General features: G+C 35.9%; 1 protein-coding gene across 1 annotated transcript; it reads right to left on the bottom strand.

Moving 5' to 3' along the window:
- Positions 1-12555: 12555 nt before the first annotated feature.
- On the bottom strand, positions 12556-19596 carry kcnj4 (potassium inwardly rectifying channel subfamily J member 4). The gene is made up of 2 exons (XM_077202440.1): positions 19335-19596; positions 12556-14252 (listed from the first exon to the last, which is right to left on the bottom strand). The coding sequence occupies exons 1-2, from the start codon at positions 19355-19357 to the stop codon at positions 12770-12772; spliced, it is 1506 nt and encodes a 501-aa protein (XP_077058555.1). The 5' UTR covers positions 19358-19596; the 3' UTR covers positions 12556-12769.
- Positions 19597-20052: the final 456 nt, after the last annotated feature.

Below are 20052 nucleotides of genomic sequence, written 5' to 3'. Positions count from 1 at the left end.
AGATTAATACATACAGTAACAAATGTGTTGCTCATGGTTAGTTCATGTTAGCTAGTATATTAATGTTAACGAATGAAGCTTATTGTAAGTGTTAGCGCTCTTCTCAGTGGAGAAGCACCTGTCTGACGAGCTTCAGGATGATCATGACTCTCTCTTGACTTCAGGCTGAACCGGATCTCACGATGATCGGGGCTTGATGGATGTTTGTTTCGAATTAAAGCGCTCATTTCAGAGACCGCCTGATTCACTGCGCTTGATCTAAGAACATGAAATCTTTGAGTTCACACTGAGATCTCAGAGTTTTAGCAGTGATTATATAGTTCTCATTAGAGTCTCGATTCTTTCTCATGATGCGGGTCTGATTGCAGTTCCTGATGTGTCTCCTTATTTTAAGTTCTATTTTTATTACATTTTATTTTAGAATCCAAAGGAACAATACAGAATCACAATTACAAAGTTCCCACCCCAGCCAAAAATTATACTTTTTTATATTAAATTAAATACAAATAGCAATGAAATAATAGTAATAATAATAATACATATATCATATATAAATAGGTATACAGTATATGTACGCTATGTACAAATATAAAATAAAATAAAATTTTATAAAATGAAATAAAAATAATAGTAATAAATTGTGTGAGCGTGTGTGTGAGTGTGTGTTTGAGTGTGCGTTTGTGAGTGTGTGTGTGTGTGTGTGTGTGTGTGTGTGTGTGTGTGTGTGTGTGTGTGTGTGTGTGTGTGTGTGTGTGTGTGTGTGTGTGTGTGTGTGTGTGTGTGTGTGTGTGTGTGTGTGTGTGTGTGTGAGGAAGGCTGTGGAAGGGCCGAGAGGAAGAGTGTGAGGCTGTAAAGAGTGACTGACTTTCCAATCATGTGTTTTTCTGGGAACATTGAATTACAGCGGTGGAGAGGCGGAGATGCCGAATGAAAGGAGCCAGTGTTGGAAAGGGATGGACAGATGAAAGAGAGAGAGAGAGAGAGGGAGAGATGAAAGACAGAGAGGATGAGAAATCACTGTGACAAACACACACACACACACGATGTGAGAAATTCATTACAAAATCCTTTACTGTTGTCAAATGAGTTGTTTTGATGTAGTGCACTTAAAATCTTTAAAGTATATATTTTTAAATATAAAACTATTTTCGGATAATATTAATGAAATAAAAAATATGAATGAAAAAAAGTCTACTTAAAGAGTGGAGTGTACAATATGTAATATGTACTTTCTTAACACACGTTTAAAAAGTGCACTTTGTAACAATGTCAAATTAAATGTTTTAACACTTTATAATAAGGTCCCAAAAGTTACCATTAATTAATGCATTAACTAAGATTAATAAATGATTTAAAAGTATTGTTCATTGTTCATTTTAACTAATGATAACAAATGTAACTTTGTTGTAAAATGTTGCCAAAGTTTTTAAAGTAAATTTTAACTCATCATGTTTTAATAATCTTCTGTCTACTTTAAAGAAGTGCACTTATTGTGATGTGTTGACAAACATACTAAAGCACATGTAAAGTACTAGATTATAACTCTTATTTTTCATTTTAGTGTGTTATTTTATTGCATATTATATTTAAAGTTTATACATTTAAAATGAAATATATATTTAAGTAGGCGACATAAGTTTCAACAGATTTATTACGAAAATGATGGACTGTTTTTTTTGTAATTTGCTTTGTGACTAAAATGCATGAATGTACAGTAAATGTAAACAGAAATTACATTAAAATATATTTTTGTTTATTATAAATGCATGTCAGTACATTAATTAATACTGTTTCAAAGACAATAGAAGTAATTATGGATTACATATAAATGTGTACTTCAGCTAATTGCATTTAATATGGATTTAAACTAATACATTTTCATTTCATTTCATTAATTCATGCAATCAGACGTCCACAAATAGTTCACTAATAACTCTTTTAAGAAGTGTGCTGAAGTGTACTTGTTTTTCAGCAGGGGTTTATTAATTGCACTGTATTAGAAGGACTGTGCTGATTTACCATCTAGACCTGTGTGTGCGTGTGTGTGTGTGTGTGTGTGTGTGTGTGTGTGTGTGTGTGTGTGTGTGTGTGTGTGTGTGTGTGTGTGTGTGTGTGTGTGTGTGTGTGACTGTGTTTGTGTGTGACTGTCCTCCAGTGGCTTTATTTCATGTAGTCCTGCTTGAAGATGTTGTGCCTCATAACTGATGACCTTTAACCCTCAGAACCACTGACACTAAACCAGATCTACGTCACACACACACACGTCAGACACACAGAATCGCGTTATAGATGGATGCGTTGTCATGATTATGTGTGTGTGACACAAAGAATCTCCTCATAACTGACAGAACAATTGTGTCTCATTTCTGTGCGATTTAGTCTGTCATTTAGTGCATGGCTATATTCTTTTTCATTTAGTGTCTTTTTTGTCATGTATTTAAGCCATTTAGTGCATACATGCATGTTGATGTGTTGAAAAGCACTTCACCATCAGATGTTACTGATGCTTTAACTCGGTTTTATCACTTGAACTAGTCAGAAATGTGACTATTAGTATGTAGTATAGTAATCACTTTTATTCAAGTTTAAGTCTCAAACATGTTAATTGTGTTGAATATAAAACGGATAGTCCAGTTTTGCTGTTTTTGAGATATTTAAACAAATTTAGAAAATTCAGATGCACAGATTCACATGAAACACAACTACTCACCCCCAGTTTCACAGACAAAAACAGACAGCTATTTTACCTGAAAGAAACCTGCACAGACAAATCTTAAAATATCAGTGCCATTGTTTTTTTCTCAAGATGCAAACCAGTAATTTGTTTTTTTTCTCAGGCAAGTTTATAAAAGCTACTTAAATTCCCTGATTGAACTAAGGTCTAATCCTGGCTTAATCTAAGCCCTGTCTGTGAAACCAGGCCTCAGTGTTAGCTACAGAACGACATAAGAGAAGAAGTCTTGATTTCGGAGAAATTGATCTCAATTACGTGAGTTGTTTTTTATGGTGGCCGAGAGAGCTAAATGCGCTGAAACTAAAACCCATGCTAATACATTTCTATTGTAGTCTGTGTGTTTGCAGCGCGTTTCTGTATTTGTTTTTACATTGTGAGTATTTGCAGTGTGTTTCTTTGGTTTCGTTGTGAGAATTTGCAGTGTGTTTCTGTATTTGGTTGTGTTGTGAGTGTGTTTCTGTATTTGGTTGTGTTGTGAGTATTTGTAGCCCATGTGTTGTCAAACTGCAGATGTTTTCTTAATTTGTTGGTGTTTTTTCTATTTGTATTTGTTTTCTTCACTCGCTTTCTTGAGCTCTCTCAGCCACCATAGTTTTTGCTGTAATAGCCTAAACGAAAAAACGGCGCATAATTGTTCAATCAGGATTCAGTAATTTCAGTTACATTTCATTTCAGATGAGTTGTGGTAGGATTAATCAACTGTGAGTCGCTTTGTATAGATGAGTAGTTGTGCTGTAGTTCCAGTATTCTGTAGATGGCGCCTCTGAAGCGGTTCTGACCCACATCAGTTATTAAGTAAACCGAAATGTAGGCTATTAAAATCCTCAAACTTGTTCAAGACCAATGCCCTTTCACATTAACAATGATAATTGTACATAACCAAAACGATAAACGATGACAGTATTAACATTTATACCAATGGACGATGTAAGTGTCTGTCTCTTTAAATGCTCGCGCTCGTTAAAGCAGGAATCATTCTGATTGGCTGGCGATGTTTTTAACCGTTAGTAGTAGCTTGAGAGAAAAATTAATTTTGCTCTGAATGAAAGTGATTACAACGATGTTGTTCCTCTGTCTTAAAATAGTTGTGGTGTTGACTTCACTTATGTTATCTCAAAAGTAGAAGGATCATCGAAACTTTATCATTAATAGTTATCGTTCTTAAGTCAGAGGAGAGCTTCAGATTTAGCGATGCTTGTTTACATCTACGGGAAGAGACAGAGAGATGATCTACAGACACACAGGAAGCAGCGTTCGGGAAAATGTAGATGAAGGAAAGAGAGAGAAATGGATGGATTGAGAGACGCGGGTGAGGGGAACAGCTCATAATTAGCAGTGCAGGGGGCAGTAAACGCTGACAATGAGCCTCTGTTACTGACCCACACAATACTGCACTATATCAGTTTCATCTCTCTCTCTCTCTCTCTCTCTCTCTCTCTCTCTCTCTCTCTCTCTCTCTCTCTCTCTCTAATACTCAGTAATAAGGTCTGTCTCCCTCAGGCATGTATTCGCAAACTTGTCTCTCTCCCAGAACCTTCAAGTTCTCCTGAGGTTAATCGAGAGTCTGTGATTATGATGATGATGATGATCAGACAGGTTTTGTCTGTATATATACGGGTCGTCCCCTCTAACATTAAAAAAATTAAGTGTCTCATTTTGGGCAATAATTTTCTAAAAATCTGCTCTGGTCACTAAACGTTAATAATTGAAGATATTAGTCATGGTGGCGCTTTATTCATTTACATTAACAATTACATTTTTCAGATCAACTTTATCGCATGCTGCCTTTTTAATAGATTTAACTTTTTAGGTTTTGAGATGTGCAGGAAACTTAAAACAGTTTTTCTTTCGTTTCCTGAAAAGTAACAGTTTTGGACATACAAGGCTTCCGTCCGACAGCAATGATTTGTGTGTGTGTGTGTGTGTGTGTGTGTGTGTGTGTGTGTGTGTGTGTGTTGTTACGTTAATTAACATTTTACCAAAATTCAAGCTCAAATGGAGTTTGCCCAGGGTTTTTGACCAGTACATGCATTTTCAATCCACTCAGATAGTTTATTTTATTAAAGATTCCACTAGGTGGCGACAAATAATATTGTTGACTGAATCGTTGACGTGTAGGATAAAGATTGTGTTGGTGTTCGAATGGAATGTACACATTTCAAAATACAATGCTAGGAGTAAAAAAGACTGCTACCATCCTTTCCTAAACTGATTGTAAAAACAAAGTTAGATTTTCCAATACTCGAGTATTTAAATGGTCAGCAATAAATACCTCCTTAGACAGCCTCTGCTTGTCTTCTTCTCCCAAGCCCCTCCTAGATCTTGTTGTTCCTGTTGCAAACTTGTTACTTGCTCCTGCTCCTGAAATGAGCCCTGGTCCTGATTACTACGACGGTTGAATGGCATTTCTTTTAATGACATGATAGAATTAACTGCGTTCGCCATGACGTTGTTCAAGTTCAACTGGCCTCAACTCGCGAGATGTCCCAACAGTCTCTCTCACTCTAGTTCTCTTTTTTATTTTTTTAATCACATTTGATAAAGATATTAAAGTAGTGTTTCATTTTTTCTTGTTGTTCAAATTCAAAATTGTTTTCAAATATTATTTGTCACTTAATCTTAAAGGTTTTTAATAGTGTATGTTTGTTCCCACCAATCGCTTCACAAGTTAAGGATATGTATGATGACGTAAGCACGTTAGTGCGCGCCCTCCCGGAACCCATAGAGAATGCATTGCAGTGCCTGCAGTTCGAAAAAAAACATCTTTGAATGTAAGTCTATGGGAACACTCAGCCAGAGTGAAATCGCCCAAAAAGAGGCGGTACTCCACAGAACGTGACATGACGCTGATTGGACTATATCCAGAGGCACAGTGACGGCTAGCGTAACTCTGTGGTGAATGAGATTGTGAATGTGATTGAAAAAGTCCCTTTCACACTTTGGTGGTGCGTCGCCCAATCGCCCTAATGAAGAAACCGCCCCTGTTAATAACATACCGATTGTTTTTGCAATTGATAGTGTTGTTGTAGTAGCTTATAATTGAGATATTATAGTTTTTATTAATATTTACATTTTTTGAATGTGTTTTTATTTTATATTTTAATCCTTTGATGCACAACATGGGTCTAAAGTGACCCGACTTGAGTTTTAATTTTCTATAGCCTATCTTCGCAAGAAATTTATTTCATCATTCAGTATTCCAGGTATTTCTCAATTAACTTGTTTTAGGTCATTACAAATCCTTATTTTAATTTTTCCTTTCTTAAGTTTTGAATAAAAATCGTTTTTGTGTCACTACCCTTCTAATGCACAACATGGGTTTAAAATGACCCGTATTCATTCCCTATGTTATTTCAATCATGCCTGAGTATTTCGTTGCTGAATCTTTGAAAGAAATGTATTTTATCATTTATTATTCCATGTATACATTACATATCTTGTTTTTGATTTCCACAAATCATTATGTTTATTTTTCCTTTCTTACTTTATAAACAGACACAGTTTTTGTATTTCTACATCAATTTTACACACATGGGTCAACAATGACCCATATAGGAACCTTTGATATTTGTAAATAGTAGGAACATATTTACGGCAGAAAACTATGCAGAGATTACTCAACACGCCCTGCAATTTGTATATTTCATGCATGTAAGTCTTATTTTATGATTCTTTTGTCACAGAAAACATTTTATATTTTGAGAAAGACTTACTGGATATAATATTTGAATGCTTAGGCTAACGTTACTTTGACCTTGAAATCCATTACTAGTGAGAAAGAGAAACATATCCAATACTATTAGCTAGCTTGCTGTTGACATATTCTAGATAAGTCAACAAAATAAAAGTTGAAATGGAACGTTATTATTTATTCAAGTATATATGGTCGCTGTCGGGCGGAAACCTTGTATTTCATGATTTTTTTGTTGTTGTCATAAATCAATGCTATCGGTCCCCCTTTACGTCCGTCAGTGGACTCTTCCCCAGAACAAGCCAGACATGCCGCCTGTCATGATGAAGCCATCCAAACTGAGGGAGAAGCATAGCTCAGAATTTGGATTCAATGTTAACATGACCCTCAATGCCTACACCAACTTCACTGCACAACACCCTGATTACATGGGTGGTGTGACCAATGCACGACGGCTTGGTCGAGGTGCACTCTCCACCAGTAAGCCGGTGTGTGGTGTGCGTTCTGGTGCACTATGGCTGCCGTTTGAGTTCAGACAAAAGCGCTATATAAATTTAACAATTAAAAAAGAAAAACGCAGCCACCACCCGGCCAAAGGAGGACATCAGCAGGGGGCCAATCGAAGAGTGCACCGGGCCCGTGTGCAAGGAGCACAAACGTTTGATTTTATTTTGTCAGGTTTTTTTTTCATTCAGTCACATTCACCACAGTTGCACTACACTACAGTTTAATTTCAGTGTTATCGGTTATATGTGTGTTATGTGTGACACAGTGGCCAATAAACATATTTCAAGTGTTACCGTAAATGTGTTGATCTAAATAACTGCGAAATTGGTTATTTTAACAAAAAGTTTTCTTTATTCTTTTGTTTTATCACGCTTGCATAGATGGGTCATTGTTTACCCATGTGTGTAAACTTGATGTATTAACAAAAAACCTAGGAAATATTAAAATATGAATTTGTGATCATTGAAAACAAGATATTTTGAATTTCATAAATCATAAATTCATAGATCATGGAATATTAAATGCTGCAATAAAGTGATTTCAAAAGATGAAACAAAAAAAAATGCCAAGCCATGCATGAAATAACATAGGAAATGAATACGGGTCTTTTTAGACCCATGTTTTGCATTAGAAGGAGTTTGCATAGCATGTGCATCAAAGGGTTAATTATAGTTAAAGGTTCAGTAATTGAGTGTGTTTTTCTCATTTTTTTTTTTTTTATATAGTTTTTCCAGCTTTAGTATAATTTAGATACTATTAGGCCTATTGTTTTTATGATTTGTTTTTTATTTTTATAATAAAGTTAGGCCTATATTTTTTAAATATAATTTTGATCAATTTTATTTCAGTTTTAGTAATTTTAGTAGGCGGCATCAATTTATACTAAATGAAAATGAGAAATGTGCCTTTGGCAACTAGCTGAAGTTTAAGGTTTATTTAAAATAAATATTTCACTTTTATTTACTTATTTTTATGGTTTTAGTTTTAGTTTACTATAATAACCCTGAATTGATGACTTGATTACTTATATGAGCAGAAAATGGATGTTCATAAAAAGCTAAAGTTAGTCATGGATGTCAGTGACAAACTTCCTGCTAGAAAACATCAAATGATGTCACTTCCTGTGGCTGATGTCATTAAAAAAAACGTTAAAGGGCTTTTGCAAAAGACTAAAAGCATGGAAAGTGGGATAAAACATTAATCACCAATTAAAACCGTATTTACAAAAAAACACATTTGGATTAGAGAAGGAAAAACAGTGAAGAAACATTGTTGTCTCTGTCTTTATTCTGACGCTTGAGTTCAAAGGTCAGGGTTAGGGCCTGGAGTTCAGGGGTCGCTGTATAACCAGTTAGACTAGTGTTACATGTTACTCATCTCGCGTTTTTTCTTCAGGACTCGTCAAAACTTTTCTTATTGAAGTCATTTGCATATAAAACTGTTGGTTAACAGGTGGTCAGGTACAGGACTCAGTAGATGTGTTCGGAGACGTTCACTCATAGACTGATTGATATGGTTGTCAGGTGTCTCGGGTTCATGTATGTGATGAACAGAAAAAGAGACAACGAGAGGAAGTGAGATTATGGATATGAATTGAAAATGTTATTTTTGGGTCGAGCATACTGCAGATTAGTGAGATGTTTAAATGTTAAGGCATTCTAAAGTGATCTCAGAGCAGCAGTGATCAGACCTGATTAACTGATCTCCGAGCAGCTCCTCGGTTCAGTCCTCTAATAATCTGATCACCTGTCATTCGCTCGCAGTCGCTTCGTTTTATTCTCCTGCTTCTGTCACTTCACACTTTTAAAAGGTCCGGACCATTATTATTAATTATGACAATTATTAATTATTATTATTATTTAACTTTAAAAAGGTGATTCAATTATTATTAGTATTAGTATTACTATTATTAGCTTATTTATTCATGAGTATTTATTATCATCATTGTTTTTATTGTCTTTAAAGTTATCGTCAATTTTTTTTCTTGAAATGTTTAAAATGTACTTAATAATAATAATAAGTACATTTTAAATGTTTCAAGAAAATAATGAATACGATAATTCTTATTAATTTCTTATTAATAATAATAATAATACAAATAATAATATTTTAGCACCTTTTAAAACTTTACCGACAATAAAAAATACTTATAATAATAAAAAATGAATGCAATTTTTAAAAAATAATAACACAAATACATATTAATAATAATATTTTAGCACCCTTCAAAGGTTTCCAGAGAATAATGTTTATAAAATGTAGAAATAAAATTTATAATTACCAATTAAAATAAAAAATAATAATTAATACAATTTTAATTTTTTAATTGGTATTAATGTATTATTATTACTCTCTGGAAACTTTTAAAAGGTGCTTAAATATTATTAGTATTTATTTTTTATCATTGTTTTTTTATTTTCATTAATTTATTATTATTATTCTCTAATCTTTTAAAAGGTATTAAATATTTATTCATGTATTATTTTTAATCTGTTTTATTTGTTATAATTTATTTATCATCATCGTTTTTATTCTCTATAAACTTTTAAAGTGTGCTAAATAATATTTATGTGTATTCATTTTTTAATATATATTATTTAAAAAAAACATCTATTGTTATTATCATTACTAATATTCTCTCTAAACTTTTAAAATGTGCTAAATTATTATTAATATTTTGTGTTAATTTTCTTTTATAATGTCTTTCATCTATTATAGTGCTCATGCTTGTGTGTGTTTGTAGAAAGAGCAGCAGAGGGCGCGAGTGTGTCAGTTTTATGTGTTTGCATAACAAGTTAGTGTTGCGCGCCATCTGCTGGTGAGATGAGAGATTTGCAGCCTGTGTGTGTGTGTGTGTGTGTGCGCGCGCGCGTGCGTGCGTGCGTGTGGTTCCCACGGGTCTTTGAAATCCTTGAAAGTTTGTGAATCTGAAAAAAAAAATCAAAGCCCTGGAAAGTTTTTAAAAATAAACATGCATAGATACAGCATACAGGTCCTTAAAAGTGCTTGAATATATTTTTTGCCTCCGGTCCGCAGTTCTCCAACACTTCGTGCCCTATCCTATGCGTACTAGCTTGTTTGATTTACGTTAGTTGCGCGCATTTACGCGTTACGTTAAGTGTTTCCCGCGTGAGGTACTATGTGTTATGTTGCCATGGCGTTCACGCGCGCAAAACTACTACGACGGAACCTCAACGTTTGTTGTTGGACACAAAAAACGCGTCCCCACATTAAGTCCTTGAATTTGATTGTATTGGACCTATAAAGATCTTGAATTTGAGGTTAACCAAGGTGTGTGTGTGAACCCTGTTTACAGTAGTTGATGTTGTGACAGTTCCCGCTGATGTTCTGACTCTAGTTCTGTATTGTTCTGCTGTTTGATGTCAATCACAGTCTGATCCAGTGAACAGCTGTGCTGTTGTATTCAGTCATTTTCCAGGAGCGTGTGCTTCAGGAATTGAGTTTTAGACAAATGATTAACTGAAGCGTGGAGGTCATGTGATTACAGACCAGAGGTCACTGCGCCAGTGAAAACCTGCTGTGCGTTTAATATGGGCTTAGACATCCAAACAGACTGCGGTATAAAGATTTATTTCAGTATCACATTAGAAGGTGCAACAAGACAAGATAAAGTGCATTTCAGGACTTTCAAGTAAAAGTTTCTCATTCGTCTGGAAGATTTTCAAACAGGAAGACGCGTAAAACCAGCTTAGAAAAGGATCATAAAGATTCCCATCATGCAGCAGCAGCTTTATATATTTACACACATCAGATTCTCCCAGAAAAACAAGCACGATCAGAGGAAAGCGTCTGGGGAACGACTGACTGATCTCTAGGTTATACATTAAACACTCCTGCTACATCAGCGTATATCTGTCCCACTTCAGTTTCAAGAGTCCAAACAATATTCCACTGCGTTAAACCTCATTCCCTTTTAAATACAAAATGATGTGCAACACACTTAACATGTACAAAAATCACATAACACGAGCAAAGACCCAGCTTGAGTGCAAGTATTCAGATTCATGTCTGAATCCCAGCTAACAGGTTCTTCCTGTAACGCTAATAGAACGTTCATTCGATTCAAACGTTAAGAGAACATTCTATTTCATCTTTCTTCAAAGTCAAACATTATTGGAATGTTACTTTGAATGTTCTCTGAACATTCCAAAACAAGTTACATTTAAAAAACAGACAAATGTCCAACTGAAACATTTCAGACTTAAACATTACATGACCGATGTATAAACATTCAGAAATAAGGTTTTTATAACTTAATGGTAAAGTTAGCAAAATGTTCTTAGAACTTATTTTTGTTAGCTGGGTAATTAGATTGAATCATGATTTTTCATGAAAAATTCATGAAAAAACTATTTTTCTACATTTTTATTACATTGCTTTGATCATCAATTCAAATAAATGTCTGTGATCCTTTCACCATAGATGGAAATTAATTCCAGACAATTTCATCTTTCCATCCCTCCAAACGTTCAAAGAAATGGCAGAGCTGAAAGAAAGATCTATTCAAACAGGCTTTTAAATGATAAAACTATATAAATAATGTTACTTTACATCTTTTGTTGACCTCACAGTTAATCAACAATAAAGAAGCACATGAACAGAATCTGAGATTTCGGTAACTGTAGAAGTAAAGAGAGAATTATCAGTCTGTCCTGAGCTCGTCTCCTTTGGTGATTTTATTTGTGCTTCTCTTCTTTCCTTCTTCCTGGCATCTCAGTCTGATGTTCTGCCGTCAGTTTCTTGATGCGTCTGATCTCCACTGGAAGCCACATTACGTGACCCTCCCTCCTGTGATCTCGTGAATGACCTTTTAGGTGACATGACATGAGGTCACGACCTTTAGGGTCACGTGTTCCTTGAGGCCAAACACACCCACTTCCTCCTTTAGGAAGACTGCGATAAGCAAAGTACAAAAATGCAGGCAAGGTGATATATATATATATATATATATATATATATATATATATATATATATATATATATATATATAATAGATGTATTTATTCATATAAATATACTACATTTAAATAAATTTAGTATTTTATATAAATACATGTATTCTTTATATATGAATGCATTACTTATAAATATATAATAAATACATTATTTGTATAAATATATTTTATTTATATAAATTAGTTTTATTGTCTATACAATAAATGTGAATAATTTACTTTATATTTGTTTATATATACATTAATATGAACATTTCATAATGAATGTATTAAGATAAATGTATTATGTATATAAATGTATTTAAATAAATCTAATACATTTATATAAACATACATTTATTTATATATACAAATGCGATTATATACATACATTTTTCACATGTACTATTTATATTATACATTTTTATACAAATAATGCATTTTTTTATATATAAGTATTATATTTATTTATATAAATTATTTATATTATGTAAATAGTATACATTAGAATAATTTGCATGTATACATATATTTATTTATATAAATGTATTATTTGTATATAAATGTGCTTAATATATAATACATTTATATAAATAAATACATTTAGGATTTATAAATATAAATGTATTTTTATTACTAAATGTATTCATATATATATAATACACTTATTTAAGTAAATATATTTATGTATTATTTATTTGTATACATTTATTAATTAAATTAAGTACTGTACTTAATATGAATGAATTATATTATGTAAGTATAATACATTTAACTAATAATAATTATTTACATAAATATTAATTCATATATAAATAACAAATGTATTTAATTTTTATAAATGTGATTAAATAAATATAAATGTATTGTACTCGTTGGCTGTCATATCTCGGACTCGCTCTTATAAGTCGTGGGGTCGAGCGGTATGGCAGTCTGCAGGATGTCGAACTCGATCTGATTGTCCATGTCTAATACGCAGAGCACGTTGTTGCCGGAGGTCATCGTGGCCGAGTCCTGGAACATTTTCTGGAAGTCTGTGGGAACGCCAGTCATATTCTCACCCGCACGCTCCTCATCCTCATCCTCTCCGCAACACAGCGCCACTTCATTCTCGTAGCAGAAGGCGCTAGGCGAGTGGGGCGGGAGGAGCGTTTGAGCCCCACGGTGGCAGCGGATGTCCGGCGTCTCGGAACGGGACGAAGAAGACGAACGGCGTTCGGTCAGATCTTTCAACTCCTTAGCGCTGCAGGCAGGAGTCGAGGGAACCTCGTAGGTTTTGTGGAAGTGAGCGTAATCGACCTTGTAGCGGTCGTGGTCCTCGAAAATGACGGGCTCGAAGCGGTGCCCCCAAAGGATCTCGCAGGAAAGGTAGGAGCTTCGCGTTTGCGTGGTCATGGCCGTCGCCTCCACCATTCCCTCCAGGATCACCACGATCTCGAAGTCGTCGGATTCGAGTTCGGATCGGCTCATTGTCCAAAGCGGCGAGTCCTCGTCAATCGCGTGAACGATGACTAAAGGCGACACTAAGAAGAGGCGGTCGGTTCCTTCATCGTATCCCACGTTTAGATCCATTTGTTCGAGCGGAATGAACTCGCCTTCAGCCGTCACGTAGGGTCGGATGAGCTGCGCCCGAACGTGAGCCTCGACGATGTGGCTACGCCGAAGGTTCCCAACTCGCCACATTAAGCAAAGCTTCCCGTCGCGCAACGCAATCACTGCGTTCTGTGAAAAAAGCAAGGTTTGGTTCCTCTTCTTCGGACGCGCCATTTTGGCCATGATGGTGCCAATCATGAAGGAGTCAATGATGCATCCAAGAATCGATTGCACCACCACTGTCGCGATCGCTACGGGACACTCTTCGGTCACGCAGCGCCAGCCGTAGCCAATGGTGGTTTGCGTCTCGATTGAGAACAGGAATGCCCCGACGAAGCCCTCAACGTGCAGCAAACACGGCTTCCACGTCTTCCCGGCACGATCCTTATCGAAGTCCCCATGAGCCAGAGAAGCGCTGTAGAAGATCAAACCGAAGATGAGCCAGGACACCAGGAAGGTGGAGCAGAAGATCATTAGCAGGTACCGCCAGCGGATGTCCACGCACGTCGTAAAGATGTCCGCCAGGTAGCGCCACGGCTTGTCGTCCATGTTGGTGAAGACCACGTTGCACTGGCCATTCTTCTTGACGAAGCGGCTGCGCAGCTGGCCTCGGCCCGACGTGGAGATCCTGCCGTTGTAGGTGGTACCCATCGCAGACCCGCTCGAACCCTCCGCTCCTCCAGGTGTGTGCAGCCGGCCCGAGCCGCAGCCGTTGTGGAGGCCGAGGGTGGAGATCTTCAGTGCCTCCTCGTCAGGGGACACGATGCTGTACCTGAGAGAGAGGACAGTAGAGTTTGGGGTCTTAGCGGAGTTAACACTGAACTGAATACTCAATGCTTTATAGACCAAAGTCTATAAAGTTTGACATGCATTTACATGAATTTTGCAACACTGACACTTATTGTACTTAATTGAATCAACACAGAAGCTCAATGGAATGTTTCATAATCGATATATATTTTGACACTCATTGAACTGAACTGAATCAACATAGAAGCTCAATTGAATGTTTCATAATTTATACATTTTGCAACATCAACAGTTGTTGAACTGAATTGAATCAACAATGAACTGAGTTGAGCTGAATAATGAGACAGTTGTATTATGTAGGTCTGCTTTATAGACCATTGAATTCATAATTGAATTTTTACATCAATTTACATGGACACTTATTGAACTGAATTGAATCAACATAGAAGCTCAATTGAATGTGTCATGTGATGTTCTTGGAATGTGATATTGTTCGAGGCTCAGACTCGCTGTCCCAGTTTAAAACTAGATTAAAGACGCATCTCTTTAGCCAAGCATTCACATAATGCTTACCTTTTATACCACTGTTGTATCAAATCAAATGCATTAATATTATGAACAGCGGCTATGCTAATTATCTCCCATCAGCTCTTCTGCTGTTATATTGGGACACTAGTCCCGAGGTAAATAGCGTTCGTCAGCTCCGGTTTGTATCCAGCCTTTCACAGAGACTTCAGATGCCCCAACACCTGCAATGAGATGACTAAACGCCTGTGAAGAGACGACTCGACGCCTGTGAAGAGACGACTCAACGTCGGCGATATGTTATGCCCTAAATTAATACATGATTAACTAACTGTATTTTTCAATTTACATTTCTGAAATGCACTTTCTGTAAAGCTGCTTTGAAACAATATGTATTGTGAAAAGCGCTAGACAAATAAATTTGAATTCATTTGCTGTTGATGCAATTGATGCATTTTGCAACTGACACTTATTGAACTGAATCGTATCAACACTGAACTGAATTGAGCAGCATAATGGCACTTCATAATGGTCACCACATAATGGTCTTCTGTAGATCTGCTTTATAGACAAAATTGAATTCATAATTGAATTTTGACATGAATTTACATGCATTTTGCAACATTGACACTTATTAAACTGAATTTAATCAACATTGAAGCTCAATTGAATGTTTTATAATTGCTACATTTTGCAACATCAATAGTTATTGAACTGAATTGAATCAACACTGAACTGAATTGAGCTGAATAATTGCACTATTGTCTTCTGTAGATCTGCCTTATAGTTGAAATTGAATTTGTAATTGATGAATTTGCAATATTGACGCTGTTATTGAACTGAATTGAATTAACATCCCAGCTAACTAAAATATGTTCTAGGAACGTTTTGCTAACATTCCTATTAAATTATTTTTAAAAATCCGGAAGTCCTCTGAACATTAAAAACTACCAGTTTTTCAAATTTTTAAACATTGTTTTTTTCTTGGTTATGTGAACATTTTGAATATTCTACTTTATCATTCTTCAAACAATATTGGAATGTTACTTTTGAAAGTTCTCAAAAACTACAAAAAGTAGTAGCTTTTATAAAGCAGACTACCAACATCCAACTAAAACGTTCCATGAACGATGTATAAATAATGTTTTTGTGCTGAGATTTTGAGAGCATTAAATACCAAATAACATTGAACAAACATTCTGTTAACGTTACAGGAAGAACTTTGAGAGAACCTTCCCACAACGTTAGCCAAAGTTATGAGAACGTTCCCTGTTAGCTGGGATTGAACTGAATTAAGCTGAATAATGACACTTGATTACGTCTGTATCATTGATTCTGTTATTTTTCCTGTGAGGCTGTTTTGAATCTGTATTGTATAAAGCACTATATAAATGCGATGGAGGGCAGGTGAAGAGCTGTAATCTGATTGGAGAGTTTGTTCTTTCCAGTGACCGCTCTAAAGGACACACACTCACTCCAGATAAACCATGACTCACTAATGCGTCTCTTCCAGAAACACACAAACGGATCCTCCTAAAGAAATTCCAAAACCTTTTAACAAATGGATTTACAGTGGGATCAGGACTGTCTTTTTCTCCGTGGTTTCTGTCTCTCTTTCAGTTTTTGTCCATTAAGGGTCGAGGGACTCAGGTGTTTGGGTGTTACCTGCCCCTCACCTGGGATTATGAGCGAAGGCCAGTCATTTAGCCATATCAGGATTGCGGTCAGTGAAGGTTAGGGATTATAATCTGAGCTATCTCTCTCTCTCTCTCTCTCTCTCTCTCTCTCTCTCTCTCTCTCACTCACTCACTCACACACACACTTAGTAAACATACACACACAAACAAATAAACATACAGCCTGACGATCAATCATCTGCTAATGTCTGGAGGAGCACAATAATGACAGTAAAAGCTTTAAATTAAATGGCATTCAAAATTCTTCAGAAAAATCAAAATGAGTTTAGGAATAAAATCTTGCATAAAAAAACAGGTGAATGAAAAATGAACAAACCCCTCAGTAAAAAGCTTCAGAATATAGATGGGAATAAAACTGTAAGTTTTGGTACATATAAGTGTTACTGAAGTGGACATGAAAAGATTTAAAGATATCAATGGTAATTGAAATCTAGAGACAAAATCAAATGGATAAAGTGAAATAAAATAAACATTTAACTGAAGTTTGTATGTTTTCTTTCCACTAGTCTTAAAGACGACGTCATGGGAGCAAAATAGCACAAAATCTCAATGTTTATGAGTTGGTCTTGTTGTTGATGAGCAACATTAAAAAAAATATATTTTACTCGCAAAGTTCAAAATGACTCGCAAACCAGCTGAGAAAATGAGCAAAACATTTGATACTTACGCATTTTACCTTTTTTTCTCAACAGATATCAGGGATACTTTACCCAAAAATTATTACTCTGTCATCGTTTATTACCCATTATTAGGGGTGTGGCATATCATACCATCCACGATAATACCGGTATACATTTTTACATGATAAAAAGGTGTCATATCGCGATATCAATGATATAGCGACGCGATGACGTATGGCGCATTTACGTTTCCTAGCACGCACAACAACAACACCTGTCTGAGCACGAGAGCAGCCTGTCAGCCTCCGATGATGATTTAGCAATTTCACAAACAGCTTGAGTGTTCAGCGGGGCTGCCGACGCGCGTCTTCTCTCGCGCGCGTTTAGGAGTCGGGACATGACTGAATGGTCTCTTGCACAATCTAGCCATCAGTGCATCATAACTAAAGTTTATAGTTTTCAAGTCTTCTTAATTCTTATCAGTTTAAACATTCAAGCGGTTTTAAAGTATCCAGTAAGCTACTCGCGCACTCTCTGAGAGAGTTGCACTGCGTGCATACATAGAGTACCTAGGCTACAGCTCGCGAGAAACTAAAGTTATTTTTCGCGGATTATATCGCTTTAATGGGGGGAGAAACGCAAAATTGTGTAAAACTTCCGGTCTTGGTAAGTATACTCATAAACACAGTCGGTTATGTATAAAACGCATGTGACAGTGTGACAGACAGTATAATGAAAACAGCAATGGATCCGGGCACTAGCTGTAAAAGTGACAGCAGCCATAGGCTATGCATCTGTCATTATTGTTGTCGTCAAAACAACAAAAGATAGCTTTAATTGTAATGAATGAGAATTATTAGCCTATGTATTTAATTTAATCAGGAAACAGAACTAAAAGACTATGTGTTATTTTACATTTGATTACTTTATTATGTTTCTGTAGTATTTCTGAATACTGGTGTTAGACCTACACACATTTAACATTTAATTCAAAGATTGAAATCAAGCTTCCTTGTGTTGTGTAAACTCTTAACAACAAAATTACCACATTGTAAAAACGCAATGAGTGAGCAAACATTTAGGCGAGATAAACATAATAAGAACATTTTCACCAACAACAAAAAAAATGTCTATATCGTCATAAATATCATTATCGCAAATATTCTTGAAATATCGTGATAGAATTTTGAGGCTATATCGCCCACCCCTACCCCTTATGTCGTTTCAAACCTGTATGACTTCCTTATGTTGAACCCAAAAGAAGACATTTTGAAGAATGTTGAAAACCAAACAACATGACTTTCATTGGACAAAAAACACAGACATTTCTCAAAATACCTTATTTTTATGTATAACAGAAGAAAGAAAGAACATCATACAGGTTCGGAAAGACATGAGGGGTAATAAAGCATAACAGAATGATAATTTTGGGGTCAAATATATCTTATGATATATCTTATTAAGATATATCATTAGTCGGGATGCCGATTAGGTTTTTTGTACCCCGATCCGATCCGAGTCATTGAATATTGAGTATCTGCCGAGAACGAGTCCCGATCCGATAATTTAGTTTTTCTATTGGTATGTGCACACTTCAAGTACTTTAAAGTTATTAACATTTTCCAATGTTTACAGGGATGTAAAGAGAGTTTCTCAGGGGCTCACATGTAAAAAAACGGTCATATATCACTATGGAGTGATTCCAATATTACTACTACACACACCCACACACACACACACAAACACACACACACACACACACACACACACACACACACACACACACACACACACAAATATTTATTAAGAATATGGGACTACTGATATAAACCTTGTATTTTATATGTATAATAAGCAGAACAATTGCAACATAAAGGGAAAAAGGTGAATTCAAGGTTAGAAAGCATGAGGCTCTCTGTCAGTCAACACACAGCAATGCGTTATAGGGCAACCACGTCTCGATGGTCTGACAGCAGATACAAATAAATAGTAAATAACTTTCGAGTGATGCGCACTTTTGTAAGTAAATATGCTAAACAGTAGCTTGAACGCAGCACACACACATTTCATGGTCGCTGGTTGGCAAACCCAATTAAAGGCGCATACTGCCACCTACTGCACAACATCGGCATTAAAGCTGGCGTGAAATAAAGCATCAGGCTTAGGATAACATAAAATTATTTATCATCTGCCCTGATCCAGATTCTTGCGATCACCATAGAATGACCCGTAAACGCACACACGCACACGGAGTGGTCGTACCTGTTGGCTCGGTTGCTTCCCATGCTGTATTTGATCTTCAAGCGTGTTTGTGCTGCTGTCCTCAGTGACGCGACAGAACAACGTTCTCCGTTTACTGGGGAAGATTTGGGATCGGCATCCTGACGGATGACGCACAGGCCTCGATGTATCTCACACACTGCAGCCAAAGAGAAACAGATGCGCTGTTACACACTCAGTCTGGTTTCAGAGGTTTCATCTGAAGTGGACAGAAACTATATTTGTGTTCTGGTTTGGATGCCGTGATCTGGGTCAAAGCAGTGGTTAAAATAGACCTGACACGCACACACACACGCACACGCACACAGATTTAGGCTACCAACATCACTGATTTGCATGTTCTATAAATGTTCAGCTCAATATTTAGATTTATATTTGAACGCTCTTACATTCAGAGAAAACATTTAAAACCATTCCAGCCTAATTTTATGATTTATGGATTTGCATTGCAAATTCTTTATACTTTGACTGGTTAAAGTTCATCATCAACAACAACTGCCCAGATTTATACTCTTTCTACAATAAATGCCGCTTGCTTTGATGGTTTGACATGTAAAGACAGTCAGACATTAAGTGTCCAAATACATATATTTAGGCCTAAATGTAAGATTCATGCATTTGAATTGCATGTAAAACTCTCCATGCGTTTGGATTACAAAGTTTTAACATAAACTAATAAACATAATGCAATGCATATTTG

The sequence above is a fragment of the Siphateles boraxobius genome, unplaced genomic scaffold, assembly GCF_051911475.1.
Source record: "Siphateles boraxobius isolate OS27281-9 unplaced genomic scaffold, OSU_SipBor_1 49, whole genome shotgun sequence".
Taxonomy (NCBI): domain Eukaryota; kingdom Metazoa; phylum Chordata; class Actinopteri; order Cypriniformes; family Leuciscidae; genus Siphateles; species Siphateles boraxobius.
The sequence above is the reverse complement of the archived record's forward strand: the minus strand, read 5'-3'. Positions and strand labels throughout refer to the sequence as shown.

What these genes read in the sequence shown, in the direction of transcription:
- kcnj4 (XM_077202440.1), bottom strand. Translation starts at nt 19,357, where the DNA reads ATGGGAAGCAACCGAGCCAACAG. An exon ending in GGAAGCAACCGAGCCAACAG is followed by an intron (nt 14,253 to 19,334) that starts GTACGACCACTC and finishes CCTCTCTCTCAG; the next exon opens with GTACAGCATCGTGTCCCCTG.